Source organism: Augochlora pura, chromosome 5 (genome assembly GCF_028453695.1).
Source record: "Augochlora pura isolate Apur16 chromosome 5, APUR_v2.2.1, whole genome shotgun sequence".
NCBI lineage: Eukaryota > Metazoa > Arthropoda > Insecta > Hymenoptera > Halictidae > Augochlora > Augochlora pura.
The window spans coordinates 5545472-5563094 of NC_135776.1; the positions used below are offsets into that span (position 1 = coordinate 5545472).

A 17623-nucleotide genomic window follows, 5' to 3' on the forward strand; every position below is an offset into this window, starting at 1 on the left:
GATCAAGCCGCGCGGCGCTCTTGACACACAGCGAATAGCTTTAATGAACCGTCGAGTAATTCTCAGCCACGGCCACCGTAATCACCTACATACCAACAGATCCTACGCGGAAAATCCTATTCTACCGCAATACCGATTCCTGACGAACAAGCCCACGCAATTTCATCAGGGCCTGGACCGCCGGACAGGAACGTGAAATTACTTATTAGACAACGTTACATATTAATCAAGAGTGTCCCGGGCTTGGCCGGCGCTTCCGGCCCCGAGATCTCTCTGCGGAATTGCGCGCTCGCGAACCGGCAAAGACAATTTTAATTAGCTTAGGATTTTCGCGTTTCGCCAGCTTCCCGGTATTATACGACGAAGCTTGAAAATCGGAAATAAATTGTGTCCACGCGGATTACTTGTTCGTTTAGTTTTCGCACGGTGAATTAATTCGACGAAAGGCGCGACAACAGTTGCGATCGATGAATCGGTTAAATCAATTTTTAAAACTTGCCGCTCTCCACGGTTTTAAAAAAAAAAAAAAACTGATACAGATTTTTCAGTCGTTTAATTCAGATTCGATGAATTAATTCAGCGAGATTCGCTCGCTCGACAGAAAAAAAGTGAAACGATATTTGTTTCTCCACAAAATTCTCCACCCTCTCTAACAATTTTATACGCGACAGCGATCTTTATATCGTGCACGAAACATCCAGTCCACTGATTATGAAATATCAGAGCATGATATAAAAAATTTCGAAGAATTATAGTTCACTGTAATTAACAAGAATTTCCCAAATTCTTCCAAATTTCCATGATAAATTGTAATAATTACCCAACGAACTAATTACATCTCTCATCAATAACAAAAGGAATATCGGAAAGGACCAATCACTAATTACTAATTGTCAATCATTATAAACGCAATACTGAAGGAATATAAACCTAAAGGCTAAAAGAGGCCAGTTGCAGATATATATTCAATTTAAAAAAAAACCAGCAATCTAATAACAACTCAGCCAACAAACGCTTTGCAAACCGGCGAGGAATGATTTGCAACAAGTTGGCAAGAAGATCGTCCGGCAAACAAACAAAAAAGCCCGAATTCCGCGCCAGGAACTGTCTCGCGAATAAAAGAGTAGAGAAGGCCGCGACAAAAGTCCGAGTTCCGTGTCAATTGAAACGACGTAAAGCTTTTGTTACACGAGGCGGGGGAGGATCCCGGGGAGAGATTTTCCAGCTCGCGGGAAATTAATGCGCTTAAAAACGGCGTCGGTCGGAACGGGGAGGGGGGGTTGAAAAAGCGCATCACGATTCATTTGCGCGCGGCCCGCCGGACGAGCACCGCGGTACCATTGTCCCCCGCGTAACCGCGCCGTGATTCTCGCAATTCGCGTCGCGATTACAACCGAAGTTCCGAGATTATTCCGAGACCGTGGAGAATCTCCGGCTTGCTCCGCGGCAACTGTTATCGGGCAAACAACGGAACGACCCGAACGAGGTAGTTAAGTCCGAAAAATTCGCGGAACCCCCTTTCGCCGACGGAGGAGCCCCGGGTCGAATAAAACACATCCGGTATCCCGTTGAAATGAATCCGGTGCCGTTCCGCTGGCCTCCGATAAAAATATCCAGCCTCCCACCCCACCGCCTCCCCCTCCCTCCCTCCCGTGAAAATGAAATACATAAAAGCCTGAAAACCCGCGGGCAGAGTCTACGCTTTCAACCTCGATTAATCCCGGGTGAAATTCGTTTGAGAGCTTTCGCGGCCGATGCGCGCACCGCTCTCCAGACAATTTCTAGTCTGGAGGCCGGCTGTTGCTTCAACCCTTTGACCTACAATCATGGTCCGCAGTCGTCGTCGCGGGGGGGAGGGGGGCTAATTAATCCGGTTTCGCTGTTACAAGTTCGCCATTTTCATAATAGCTCGGCAACAAAATCGTCCGCGGTTACGCGAAATTGTTTTCTCGGCAAGAGTCGCAAACGCCGTCTCGCTTCAGATAATGCGAGATAATACGAGGAAAGAGTTGTAATAAACAACAAAACTTTAATACGTTTAATGTCGTAATGCTAAATCTACCAACGACTATAAAGACGTGCCGCGGGGCTCGAATAATCGCCCTTCCCAAATTATCCATTTTTATTTATAAACTGATGAACAAATCGGAGAAAATTTATCGCAATTACTTGATTACAGCATTAACTAAATTCTGATTAATTTGTGCAGCGAACGGTGTCGTACTTGAATCACCGCAATTAGATTGATCGATTTACATACCAGAACGTATTCGAGTAATAACGAGCTCGGACAAGCAATGTTCTACTGTAATTAATAGTTATATAACAAGGAACGAACGAGAGGACGAAATTTCGTCGGGAGAATCGCGTAATCTCGGAAGTGCAAAAATCCGAGGCACGAACGCGCCCGACAATAGCCGCATCCGACAATGCGAGTTTCCACGTGACGCTTTTGTGTCTTCTTCTTTCGCAGTTGAATATGTAAAATCGTGCACGTGCCCGCGTCACGTGACCCGCTTATGGGGGCCCCCGACGTCCATAACGAAAGGGCGAGCCACGATTTCACGGAAGGAGAAGTGAAAGTAAGGGGGGTAGAGAGAGAGAGAGAGGGGGCGCAGCACGTTTCAGTTGTACAATGGCATATGCAAATTTGCACCTCGTCGAGAACGACCGCGTCTTGAGCCACCCTCATCGGGTCTTCGGATGCCGGTCTATAGGCGGCTAAATATTTGCATGACCGGAAACTACCCCCGGAGCGTGATCGACAACAAGCCGGGTCGGGTTTGACGGCGCCGAGACGAGACGAGCGAGCAAACAGACCCATTAGTCGGCTCGTCGCTAATTAACAACTCTGCCGACGACGAAATAAATTCTGTCCATTCAGGTCGTTTTAAACTGTTAAAAACTGTTGAAATTTTCAATTGCTTTTAATAAAGCTGTTATATCTCAACACTGAGCTTCTCCGTTTCACGAAAATAACGTGAAACAAGAGTACAGTGCTTTGAAATTTATTCTCAATTATTATTGAGACTGGTATTAGCAACTTTCCTACTTGCATTTATCATAAATCTGTACATTACCATGAAGCTGTATATATCCTCTAAATATCACGTGCTGCAATTTTAAATAGCGGCGTTCGTAAAATGAATTTTATTTCTTTTATCCGAGTAAAATGAGTTCCATGTTCTTCGCGCGATATACAAAATCGTGGCGGCAGCACGCGTGCTAAAAATACTTCGAAAAATATATCACTTTCAACGCTAAACGCTGAACATGGTGCATATACGCGCATAATGCTCCTTTTATTTTCCTCAATTTCCTTTCGATGTGAGCCTGCTTGAAAATACGTACACATTAATTTCGTAACTTCGACTCGCACAGAGAGACTCGAACGGAGTTAGAGCCCAGCAACGGCGCGACAATGACGGTTCCTCCGCGGCGACAGAGATAACCATAATTCTGCGAGAACGCAAGAATCGTTTCCATTCGAGATAGCACGAGCGGCGTGGCGTCCGACAAGAAACTTTACGACGGATATCAGGCTTCGCCACTCGGGTCTAAGAAAGCGAAGAAATTATCGGCTGCGAAAGTGTGAAGCCGGCATTAGCCGTTAATTAGTGTACACCGGGCATGCTAATAGACTGTAATTAGTAGAAAGAGGATCGCGCTAAAAAATCAATGACCTAGTAGTGTTCGCGAAAGGAAATTCAGCCGCACCGAACATTCGGATTTTAATGAAACTATAACGAAGTACGGGAGGAACAATTAACTTTAACTACAACGTAATGACTCCGTCGAACTATGCGAGGGACAATTACGGTTATAGTGTAATGATTCTAACGAAACTATGCGAGGGGGGCGATTCTTTGCGCGAGGAACAATCGCGTCGAGAGGTGACCCCCGATGTTCCTTCGATCCGCCATCGTAATAAAGACCACGGTGGAAAGGTTAAGCAATTGTTAATTCCAGTGCGTGATGCTTTACATTAGAACGACCAAAGGGGGTCGGAATGACTTGTGCGATATTTCTTATAATCATTGCTCGCCCACGGTACATTTACTTCTCTAACACGTTATGTGACTTCTTCGAAAATACGTAAATAATTAATTCTATAAAACCGTTTTCTTTTTACTTGTCTCTTTGTTGGAAGATTGATGCAGTTGCATACATTACGATGTGATTTTATTAATTTTTATAAAACTAGGTATATTTTCGTACGTATACGTTCTGCAAAAATTGATACAAGAGACATGTGTTACGTTTTCTCGATCCTCCTTTAGCTTTCTTTGTATCGTTGCTTGGCCGTAACAATATCTTCGCTTGTTTATACAAACATGTGACGCTTGCATACATCGATACCCTTCTGTTTTCGATGCTCTTGCATCGCGGAAAATATTTCGCATTCAGTCCGAAAGAAACGCTCGCAGAGAAAATGTTATCTCGTGCCGTAATACTTCTAGAAAATCGGAATTCTATTTTCTATCGAGATCTGCGCAAATATTACCATGAAATCACTTATAAACTATGGAAAATGTTCACGAAGGCAAATATTATTGAAAGAAAGAAATAATTTGGAAAAAGATCGTTCTGGTATCGATTAAAATGAATATCCACCGTCATATAACGAAAATACAAGCGATTTATTCGATACCGACATGAAGAATAATCGACGTTTACATAGAAAAAGAAATAGCGTCCAAGTTTATTCCGATTATAATAATTATCATTATTTAGCCTATAATTTAATGGTCGCCGATAAAATAGGAAAATATATAATATCGAATAAAACGCTGCGTAAATCGTATTTCTTCAGATTTCCCGCGACTTTTACTGCGCCATTTTCTTGGATTAATTTATAGGACCACGGCTGACCCGGTGGCATTTAATTGCCGCCGCACACGTAACTGCGCGCGCCTTAAATTATGCACCTCGGAATTCGTATTACGCACACAGGATTCATCAAGCTCCCGGATAATCGCCGTGAAAAAAAAAAAAATAGAACGAACGAACGAGAAGAAGGTGCATCGCCGCAACACAGCCGACGAATTAATACCCCGGCTGTTTAAAAAAGTTCCCGTGCATTTCGCTGGACGCGATTCGGCCCGTATTTCGTCGAGCTTGTTTTCTGTTTATACCGAACGTTTTCAACGTTTGTCTTCGTACGGACGAGCCACGGTCAATATTTTCCGGCGCGTGCGGAACAACATTTTATTTATGAAAATAATCCTGGGGAAAATAACTTGCCGTTTGACATAAACAATGATAATTTCCTGTTTTCAGAGGAAACTTTGTTCGCGGGAAATTCGCGGCAACGGTGGGCAATTTCGAAGCAATTTTCGATTCTCTAACTGTTGGGGTTTAGCGTTCTACATACGTATGTATGAATAATATTATATAAATATTACGTAAATATTATATAGATATTATATAGATATTACATAAATATTATATAGATATTATATAAATATTATACAGACATCTACATAAATATTACGCAGAATATCGAGAAAATTGGTGAACCGACCGGCAACAGGTAAAACCGAAGCAAAATTCAGGAAAAGAGGGCGGTTATTCGAGCGCGGGGGGATGGGTTTTAGTGGTGGACCGTTGAAAATTGACTTTTGCGAATGAAATGACAGACGCGATGATTTCGGGGCCGACGCGGTCCATTTCTTTCCATTCGGAAACAGCGTCCACGCATCCGGAGCGAATTGCTGGCGTTCCCGGGACGGAATGCACGCATACCACGCAAGCGTGACGGACGCGTGCGGACATGGTGGAGAATGGGTCCAAAACCCCGTGCCTCGCACAACCCTGTGCTCTGGAGGCAACCCCATTTTCCAGAGCCTGGTTCGCGCGAATCAGCCAGGAAACGCAGAGCCTCTAAGCAATCGTGGCTTCGCGCACGGCCTGGTTGATGAATCTGCTTTGGCTTTCGATTATTTCGCCGATTAACGAGCACAAGGATCCGTGAACGCATCACGAATGCATCACGAATTGCATCCCGAATGCATCGCGAATGCGAATTCCTACGGCAACGGGGCTCTTAATTGCCTCGCGAAACTAACTCGAGGATTACTCCGAAATTCGACGAGAATCCCGCGTTATTTTTCTTGCGCCGAGACAAGAAAAACGTTAACAGCTTTTCCTGCTAATCCTTCCATTTACGATTTATTTTAACGCTATAGCGATTCGAGGTGTTTCAAAAAGAAGTTTCTGCTCGCGAATATGTTCGAACACTGAATTTTCTACCATAGACAAATTGTCGATGTTTGAACTGTCGCCATTTTATAAAAATCAATTGTAGCTTGATGAAACTAGGCTTATTTTATAGCCTAAAGCTTTACACAAGCATAGCGATTGTAAAGTTCTACGATCTATATTTTCTAAACAATTTAACAGCCAGCAAACCGATGACTTAAACTTGGCCTAGTTTCTCCTGAACATTATTGCAAGTGCCTCGGTTTGATCAAATACCATGACACAAGCACTAACCATCCTAATCTTCTATCCCATCTTCCCGACGTAACTAAAAATGACATGCATTTTGAAGTGGTTTTATAACGATTGCTTTCACATAAAATGTAAAAAGGAACGACATCGTTCTTTTATCCTCGCTAGAACTCCCGGTTGCCAAACCTAATTTTTCTAAAACAACGCTCGAATCGCACGGCTTAACAAAGGTGCTCTGAAGTCTGACTAGCAGTGATAGAATGGCGATAGTGTCACAGGAAAATTATTCATGGTGAAATGTGCCGCGCTATTACTGACGAGCAACTGCTTCATTTCTTGAGCGGCTGACCTTTTATAACATTTCTCTTTATGGCGTACGTGATTGAATGCGCTTATAGCCATAATGGCGTACATGATAATCGCAGGTAAAGGAATCGGATGTCCGAAAGATCAGCAGACCGGATGCGCCTCAGGTGGACTGGCTCGGTTCGCTACAATAGCGATTAAACGATTGTCTTCCTCGCGAAGTTAGCTCCGGCCACGCGTTGCGTCCCGGCGCGGGCGGATAGATAATATTGAAAGTCAATTGCCGGCATTGTGTCCAATAAAAGAGTTTTCTTTGGGAAGAAATAGTCCGGGCAGAGCGTCCGATAACATGAGTTAGATGGGATCGATAAACGGAAATTAAAGTCTGCCAGCGGGACGAGCGGATAAAAACGATACGCGCGGCCCGATCGGGAACAACCGCGTCCATTATTCAACTTTTTCGCGTTGCTTTTATCTGCGTCGCCGTGCGCCGAGCTTTCCATTCCCATTCTATTAAACCCGCTCGCGGAACCTTCGACCTGATTGCCCGAAAGAACACCTATTTACACTCTGTGTATCTATTAGCGCGCTCTTGGACGCTGTCACTCGCGGGAGAGCGACAGCGTCGCTTCCGCCATCACTACCGGATAAATGGCTCCTTCAGCGAACTACATTCATTTTCGGAAATATATCCGAGGCATAGACATTGCCGCGTTAAACGAGGATAAAATGCCGAACAGTTGTCGAAGTTGTCGCGTGTCCACTGTCACGCCAATCGCGTCTGAGTGACAGAATACCTTAATCGATCTGACGCGTTCCTCGAGCCGGTGTTATTTCGGGAATTCTACATTAGAAAATAGACGGCGTACAATCGTGGAACTCCGCAGAATTGTTTCTACATGTTCAACCTATATTCACGAATTTTTATACATCGCTGTTGTTAAGACGATGGTCGTTAATCGACGAAGTCTTTGAAACAATTCGAACTGCTTCCTCGGCCAGCGATTACAAGAACATTAGCGGCAACGAACGTATAAAAATTTATAGATGCAGTTGAAACGTGTAGGAACAGGTCTGGAAAGTTTCGCAAAGCTGTCCGATTTAGATGATCCAAAGAAACAGCTAAATCCACGCAGGCGAAGAAACGAAAGTGCCTCACAATGAATTCTATGTTGAATTTGTCACGCGGTTATGCGCGAACTGTATAAAAATGCTGCGAGATTACTGTGGCCGTTGGCACGGTATTCAACGCGGCGGAATGATCCAGCGTCGGACATCTCTCGCGGAACGAGCGCAAAAAGGATCGGCGGAAGAAAGAGCGCGCGGGTCGGCTCAAGATCATTAAAAAGATCCGAGTGTCGCGTTTCAACGGATTACACGGCGGCACAAGGAAACCTCTGTAAAACACGACCCAGTTTGAAAATTTGCGTGAAACCCGGTACAATTTACGCGAAAGCGAATAAACAGCGGCGCGGCGTCGGCGCGGGTCGTTAAACCGGCTGGACGACGCGAAAATATCGCGGGGCCATTTGTTAACGGCGCGTATTCCGCGGCGTGACGCGAGCAACGCGCCCGGTGCGTTCCCGTTTTTATCGGAGATGTCCACCCCCTGGCCTAAGCCCCGTTGAAAATTTTAGAACACCGTCCGCGGAACAGGTATCGATGTCCGTGTCGACCGATCGAACGTTTCATTCGCGCGGAAAATATTTATGGCGGTCGAATTCGACTGAGAACCCTGCCCAAACTGCCTATCTTTCGCCATACTCGATTATTCTTCAACTAATTAGCGCTGGTACAAACTTGCATAGTTCGACATCATCGAGACAGTTTTTTTAAATCATTTTCAAATCTGAATTGACCATATCATGTCCGCTGGTCGTAGAAACCGGTAGAAGATAAAAATGGTAAACTGAATTTTCGGGATTCAATCTTGGACGTAGACCAGTGATATTTTTCCTGTAGGTGCTTCCCAAGGATAAAAATGGTAGCTCGAGGACGCTACGACCGCAATGTTTATTTTGATGGTTCCGAAATTGAAATGGCGACTGTTCCAGAATTTATACGGAACAAAACCGCGATAAAGGAAGGGAAAATTGTACGGACAACTGTACACCATATAATACGTTGTTCCTACAACATGGTTTCGCTCTAACACCGCCTGAGAATGGGGGGGAAACCCGTCGTTGTAGCACGGCGTCTCTTACTCGGAGGAAGCACGAAATTCGAGAGGGAACTTTAGAAAAATGCGTCGGGGTCCAAGTTATGAAATTTATAAAGATCTCGCGAGAAGAATGCCGGCGAAAATAAGAGATAAGTTGCGGGAGACGCGCGCGGTTGAGATAGATCTGTCGGAAGCGAAAAGAAACATTCGGCGACGGCTCGGATGTTGATCCAATCGGGCCAATTGATCCGGCTATACTATAAAGACGAGTATGCTTTTATATATCACTGACCACGACTTTGATCGAACTTTTACAATCAGAGTTTACAACAGTGCGATAATAATAAACGCCAAAAACGATTCACTTTTATAGGATCACTTGAACTCGATCAGCAACAGTGCACTCACAGGTAACGCAATTTGTTTTCCAAGCAGCTGATTATTAAACGGCACAAGCGTATGGTAATTGGGTCGACCGGAGTGCACCTTTTATTTCCACGCGACACCTAACGAGACGGTATCGGTTAGCTTCGCGGGGATTCGCGTTCCCGTCCGAAATTCCACATTTCGGACACGTTCCCCGCGATGGTCGTAACGAGCCTCCCGTTCCCTCGATCTCGTTATATGCAAATCCTTTTTCGTCGCACCGTTTCGACGAAGAAACGTTGCCTTTTAGAACACCGTGCCAAAGAATCCCGATATCAACTGTCCATTTTCCATCCCTTCGTTTTCTGTTCTGCTGTGTATCGTTTGTACAATTTACACATCCGTTCCCTGGTCGTACTGGTTGGTAGATCAGCTTCAGTAATCACAGTTTTGATAAATCGCTGGAATATCTATTGATAAATTGCTACATGTCCATCAATAAAGTAGTAGATATAAAACTAATTTAAATAACACCCCTTAAAAATTTCCTAAACATACCTTACTCAAGAATCATTAATCTTCCTTTAGATAAATTCTTTTTTGGGAATTTTTATTAGAAACGTCATTGTACTTTGATTACCTCATCTTCGAGTGTATATTGAATCCAGTATATTTTCGTTGAAGAATATTGGATAGTAAACCAGAATTATAAACGCTCTAAGTAATTAATCCTCACTTTATAGTAGTCACCGGACTGGTGAAATTTTCGTGCCCGCTGAAACCGAATGACTTTTGCTTCATTTAAATCAAAACGAAATTACCTTAATATCTAGTTGAAAAATAAAAATAACATTTCTGTGTCCTCTGGACTGGAAGAACCGCTGTTCGAGAAATCGATCTAAAACAAGATCGTTTAAGGACCTAAGGGTTTAAAAGGCGATGAGATGCGCCATCCGGAAGTTGATTAGCATTGAAAAAGTCTAAGATATCAATTTCCCGGGGCCATTCAAGAAATAATCGAAGGTGGAGCCTCTTTGCGGGAACCGCGGCTGATTTTTCGCAAATCCGCTGGCCGAGGATTCCCGGGCCGCACAATCGTGAATGACACAATCGCAGGAACTGGTTGAGGGGTTGGAACGGTTCGATCGGTGCTTTCGAATTTAATGGCCGAATCGTTTCCTGCAGGATCGCGCGATTAGTTCGCTCCATTAGAGCGTCAGCGATTAGCTCCACGCCAGCGACGATGGAAAATCGCGGTTCAATACTAGGAGTCGTTCTTCGCGTTTTCCGCCCGCGGATAAAGGAAAAAAGGGATCGAGCCTGGGATACGCAAAGATCGATCCTTACGGCCCCCCGACGAAACGTCGTTACGGTCTCGCGGGACTAAATCGGGGATTATTAACGCTTTACCCCGCCGATAACTATCTAATGATCTTAGAAACGCTTAAGGGGTGAGTTCCCTTTTTTTTACGACGAGGAATATCGATCGTCTAGGGACTTTTCTAACGTTGGAACTGGATCGGGATGAATTTGTTCTGAATTATTATTTCAGAATTATTAAGATTATATAACAGCTATTCGATAAACTTGTGTATTACGTGCGAGCATTTCGTGTACAGTAATATAACGCGGTCATTTCTTCTGGGATTATCGCTGAAAGAAGATTGCTAAGCTTATTTGCCGATAATCCTATTAGCCCTCGGTAAGCCAAGTATTAATTTCCGATCGCGTTTGATTTTAATTGCGGCGCGCTTCGTAAATTAGCACGTTATTAATAACAAAGAATTTATCGCGGCGGGATATTGAAAACATGGAAGTCGGCATCTGTTTTATGTTCAGCTGCCATAAACGTGCTTCTAAAATGCTAATGCGTGAACGAGTATTTTATTAATTTCTGCTTATATACTGAAGATATTTTTAATTTCTGCGGACCGAAATATTGTTATGTTTCCTTCCGAAGGAATCGATCGTTAAAACATCACTGAAATGATCAGATCGAAAAGATAGAATTTATTCAGATTTTATGCACGAAATCAAATTATGAAGTAATTGTAAAATAATTATAAAATCAAAAATGTTGAACACATTTAATGTTAACATGATTAACCGTTTCGAATAAGTAATTGAATGATTTCATTCAGGGCTATGGTTCGAAAGAAAATACCTAATCGAGATTCTTTTCGGTAGAGAAGTCTATTAATAGCCTTCCGGTGGGCAAGGTATTAAATCAAAGGTTACAAATGATTCTCAAGAGAGAGAGGGGGAGAGGGGAAGAGGAAGATCCCGACTACCTTCGAGCTCCAAGAATATTTCCAGTGAAAGGAAGACCGAAAATAAAGTGACTAAATATTCATGATCAATTCGGTCCCACTAAACGAATCATTGCTAATTCACCGGCGCTATTAACTTCGAACGGCCTTGAGTCCGGATTCCGGATTGCACTTTGATTTCGCATTCAATTCTACGGTGAGTTTCGATTCGAACGAATCGATACAGTTCGACCGTAATCATTAAGCGCGCGTCGAAATGGTTCGAGGTAACTAAACGATCCTAATTCAAGGTTAATAGTAACAGCTTTAATTTTCAACAAACAATGGGATCGCGGAACGGATTAGCCCGTGGATTACGCTCCGGCGATCGGATTTGGCAACGAATCAATTATTCTAAACTGTTACGTGCTCTTAAAATTCTGCTCGTCCGGGGGAAATAGCATACTCCCGCATTCATAGGAATTTTCATAATGAACCTCCATCGGTGGATACGCAAGTTTTTGTTGGAGAAACTAATCTAGAATATATTATAATTAAAATTTCGAATGACGTTTAAATGCCAATCATTTCTATACAGTTCGTAATAGAAAGTATTCCTCTAATGAACTTTCATTGGAAAACTTTTGTTCGAGAAAGTACACTAGAAAGTATTATCATTGAAGTGTCGATGGAGAAGTAATTTAAATTGACTTCACTATTATATTGTCATTGGCAATAGAAGTTATTTTTATAAAAATCATGCATTAAAAAGTACGAATTCGTCTCGATTCTTTCTATCGTCCAGCACCGATCAACCTAGTAATTAATATCCGAATGACCAATAATGTAATCGTGCATTGAAAACAACAGAAAATCAACGGGAGAAAAATATTTTTCGAATTGTTGGAAACATGATTCTTTAACCGCGAATTGCTCCATTGTTCGAGGCAAATGGAAAAATCTCGCGGGCGGAGAAAATTCGAAAGCGAAAAATTACAATAACAGAACGATCCCGTTGCCAACGGCACACGTTATTACGAAAACAAACAGCGTTTCACGGCGCCCGTGACTCCACGAATCGGAAGACGATCTCGATAACGGTCGCTCTAATTTGGAGCTCCTCCAGAACTCTTACCGGTGGAATGGCTTTCACTTCCTCGTCCGAGGTGTAACGGACTGCCGATTACGCTCGTTTCCTTAGCGGCGACCGGTTTTTTTTTCTCGATCGATCGGTATCTAACATCCTTCACGATCCTCTAGCTGTCCTACAAACTCGGCAACCATAACCACGGCCTTCGGAGATAGATCCGTCAAACCTACGAATTCATCTTGTTAATCTAATCGTATCGAATTAAGAGACTGCGCAGTTTTTCGCGTTAATTGCAACGTACACTGTGTTTCACCTACCGATTTTCCACATAAATACATAAATTCTTTAGTTAACTGTGTTCTAGATGTTCATGCTTTTCACTTTCATAGAAACATTTCGAGAAAACGAAGTTAGAGTAAAATTGCGTGCACGCTTATTTCTGCATATATTGCATTTTTCAATATTGCAATAAAATGGAATAAAATTGTGGTTGAAATTCCTGTTGCTATTACAATATTTCCATGACCATAAACTTATGAAAAATAGTTTACGATTAAGTAACATCAGTTAAATGCATCAGACTACCATTACGATATTCCCCTATCTTTCTTTTCTCATTTAAACGCGTAACACGGCTTTCAAATTACTTTAAAACTGTATTTTTGCTTGCGAAAATGTCGCATTTTCCGCGATGTTATATAGTCGCAATTCCTGCTAATTCCCGCAGTAAACACGTTAATTAAGAAATGGATCTCGGAAGGCGAAGAAGGCGAGAGTGATTCAAATGTTAGTTGCAGATGTTTGCATCGCGGGGAGACGCGGAACGCGTTTCACGATCCGTTGATTTCCGCGAGTCATTGGTCTCGGTGCTCGGGAAAAGAAAATGCTCGACAAATTATCGGTCAAACGTGGCAGATACCGGTTCACGGTTCGAACAGAGTTTCTCTCGTTCTCTCTTCTTCCCTTTCTCACCTACACACTGGTCGTGTATATTTATTGGAGCGCGTATTTATTAGTGGAGTGTCTGCGTACGGTCGCGCACGTGCTCGCAATCGATATTATGCATAGGAGACATTGCGACCGTATTTAACTTGAATTACTTAGTTACTCCAAAATATGAGAAGTACGTCTGATTGTTACTCTATAAAAGAAAAGAAAGAGTAATTTAAAATAATTTGAATTAAAGTAATTAAAACAATTTGTTCATCCATTTAACTGATACGTTTTTATGTACAATACTCATGACCTAAAATAGGCATCCTATCTTTGCCTAATCATTTCTTTGAAAAATGTAATAATTAAATGAATTATTTATCGTCACGGTATTGATCCAAGCGCTAGGAATTAAAAAATTTGATTTCACGATTACCGAAACTCTACTTATAATCGCTATGCCCAAGAGCTTTCGCATTTCATCTATTCGCAAAAAAGAAACCGAATACAGTACGGATATAATTTCCTAATAAAAAATGGTCTCCTCGCGAATTTTGTTCAACATTCGTTGCTAGAAAACGTGAACGTTTTACGAATGTAGAACAGTAGATCACGTGTGTCGCGGATCCAGGGAACCGAACGGGTTCGCGGTAAATGTAACGCGAAGCGTAGTATGTATAATAAATGGTTAACGCGACGCGAATAACGGCGGAGCGCGCCGGATTCTGGTTCTATTCCCCCCTTATTAGCGTGGATCGTTCGCATGGTTCTGTGAATTATCCTCGTGAATCCTCAATGGGCCGTGTCGGGGACATGCCATTGAAACGCTTCGACTATTTCCTAGCACCGATGCGCAGCGATTTTTGCATTCTTCGTGGAAAAACAGGTGATCGGTTTACACGCCTCTTGAGAGATAGCATAAACCTCATTTTCTTATTACATTTCCCTCGATATGAACACGATTTCTTTAAACGTTTAGACATTTGAAACACGTTAAAATTGTCGAAGATTTACAGCAGTTTTACATCGATAAAGTACTTTTAGATACCTTGTCTAAATAGACTATTTGAATCTTCTACTCTTGCATTTCATTCAAACTGATAGTGATTTATGCTACTTTCACATGAAATCAAATATTTGTAGAATTTTACAAAGCAGTCTATGATTTTCAGAACCCTTTGAATACGATTTTCGAGTAGATTTGAAATCAAGTTGGCCATTGTACTATTTGAACTAACGTTTTGCCCGGGTCTGGACACACATATTGTTTCAACAACAGTGATTTCAGCGGATAGGCAATGCGGGTGATCGACCAATGATCAACGAGCTTAAAAACGGTAATGTCAGTCGAAAAATTTCAAATTTGAATAATTGAGCTTGTCGGGGCAAAGAGGCTACTCAGAATTCATGATTCGCTCTCGAGCTTCATAATAGTACCGTTCTTTTTACGATACACGTTTCAATTCAAAAAGTGGAAAACTTTTTACGGAGAGTACAATGGAGATAGAGACAGATAATAATAATTTAGGATTTTATGCGTTTACGCCATATTCCAATCAGCGGTACGCAATAAAAGAATCATTGCGATAATGTCCTGTGTGTCGATGTTGTTTCTTGCCGATCATGATGCCGGGCAGTAAAAATAAATTTATGCGTAATTCCTGTCGTCCCGAATGTGTCTATAAAAGTCTCGATTTGCATAAAGATCCGTCTAGCCATTTCGTACCATATTAACGATACAATAAATATTAGGGAAGACAGATTTAGTACATGCCGGAATGTGTACCCTCTCAAAATTATCGGGACATCTGCTTCGACTAGCGAAACGAGACTATGCACACCGCCCTATTCTCTGACGACTTTTTGATAAATTCCTGTGCATCCTTAACTCCTGATTACGATTCTATTACTATTCTCCTGATTCTACCAATTTGGCAGAAATAAGCTTCCTAGGATCTATGGTAATCTGTAATATTAAAGCAAGAATTTAGTCTAACACTTTCCAGACAAAAATATATTCATAAGAATTAAAAACATAGCTTACCAAAACCTTAAAAGCGTGCATCTTTAAAAGATGACAAAGATAAAAAAAACACAGATACAAATCATGTTTAAATGTGTCCATAAATATGCTTGAATAAATAATATTTTATTTATATTGTAATCGAAATTGTTCCTAATGCTCACCTCAAGATTTGTTGACTAAGGTGTGCACATTCGAACCAAAATATTGGAACGAAAAATGTTTAGGATTATTTGTAAAAATTCTCCCCTTTCTACCCCAAGGCGAAATCCGCAAATAGGACTGGCAAGCTCGCGGGAGACATCAGAGCGTAAAAAAATATAGCAGATGTCCCGCGTGTAATATTGCGAACAGCCTTGGGCGATGTCACGCGTCGGGAGTTGACCCATGTGCATCAAGGACGCACGGTTTCGACTGCGTGGAGCGCATCGTTTCGAAGTGCCGGCTATCCGGTGAATTTTCACGAATAACATGAATGAACCAAATCCGTTACTCTAAGAAAATCGATGCACCGTCTTCAATACTAGCCAAATAATCTATCCTGACCAGTGTCCTGTCAATCCTAACAACGCCTGACTCTGAAAACAATAAACAATTCTAACAACGAGTCTACACTGTATATAATACATTCGTAGTTTTACATGGGAAATCTTGATATTTATTAACAATGTGGCTTAGTGTTCATTCAGTCTATAATTGTCTGGATAGTATATACCTTAACAGTATATAAAATGTAAACAGTTCCAGTTTTACAACAATGAAATCGGGTAGTAGACAGTGCGTCTCTGTGCTCCGATTCTTAAACAAAGTCATGGCCAAACATGTGGCAATCTCCAGTTTTACAAATAGAACTCTAAAATCTAAAAACAGAAACAGATACGGCCTCCTAACATTTAATGTAATTAGACGCATGCACGTTTCGTTATGTTGTTTTCTGTGATAAACCGAGGGTGATTATCAAGCTTGTATCAAGACTTCGACTCACCTTAGTATCCCGCGACGTGTGATAGTAGTAAACAAAGGCGAACATCCACGCGCATGACAGGAGCAACACAATTTTCACATTTCGCCGCATCTCTGCCGTGTTGGTGGCCACCCTCTGCGCTCGGTGCAACGTATCGACGCACTCGCGTCCTCTGTCACGTTCCCAGGGCCCTCGAGGATTGTGCGTTCACGAACCGGACAACTGTAGCACGCACACCCGCGGCCAACAACGCACTGTCGCACTGTGGACCTGCACCACCAACGCGAACCGACCGGCAGCCGAAGCCATACTGTCCGGTTAGGTTTCGAGGGGAACGGCGCGGCGGCGACGACGACCAACGCGCTCCGCTCCGAACGCGTCGCGTCGTTGCTTTCGAATCCCTTCGCCTGGTGGCGCTTCCATCTCCAATCTGACGCCCACCGGCCTCGTTCCCGCCGAATTTTGAATCGCTATCCACTTCCAACCAATTACCTTCGATTTCCAGCTAGACAGAACATCCTTTAATTATACAGAACTATATCAACAACTATAACACGACAAATAATTCTTACCATCTTACCGATGATTGTTTCTTATAGATGATACCTCATCGATAGTCTTGACACGAATGGGACTCTATTTATCAAATTGTCAGCTGAAAATAGGTTATCGTAGACAGTTCCGTTACAAAAACAAGAATCCCTATCAACCCTAAAAAGACAAAGTTATAATGTTTCATTACGAAAAAATTTGGTAGCACTCTGTGGAAATTGATGATTAACTATTTCTTACAGATTGGCAATCATTATTTAATAGTTAGTTGAACTTGAGATATTGATAATTACCATCGATGCGAAGTATTCTTCATGAAGCGAAACATTGACGTGTTTCAAACATGGCGGAAATCGGCGATTGTAATTGGCCAATCTGCAATTGTTAGTTCTTCTCAGCGGAATGTGAGGGCGCTTGTATGGTACTGTTGACAAACGTTAGGAAAGTTGGAAATGTTAACCAAAATTGACATGATTTTCGTAAATATCATACAATTTATTTAAAATATATGATAGTAGTCATTATA

At 42.3% G+C, this 17623-nt stretch overlaps 1 protein-coding gene across 1 annotated transcript in view; it reads right to left on the reverse strand.

The window, feature by feature from the left end:
* Pgant2 (polypeptide N-acetylgalactosaminyltransferase 2) overlaps positions 1-16816 on the reverse strand; it is a 301501-nt gene extending 284685 nt beyond the window's left edge. The window contains exon 1 of the mRNA XM_078180735.1: positions 16567-16816. Coding sequence (XP_078036861.1) covers positions 16567-16656 — 90 coding nt within the window. The 5' untranslated portion in view covers positions 16657-16816. The remainder of the gene's footprint in view (positions 1-16566) is intronic.
* Between the last annotated feature and the right edge of the window lie 807 nt (positions 16817-17623).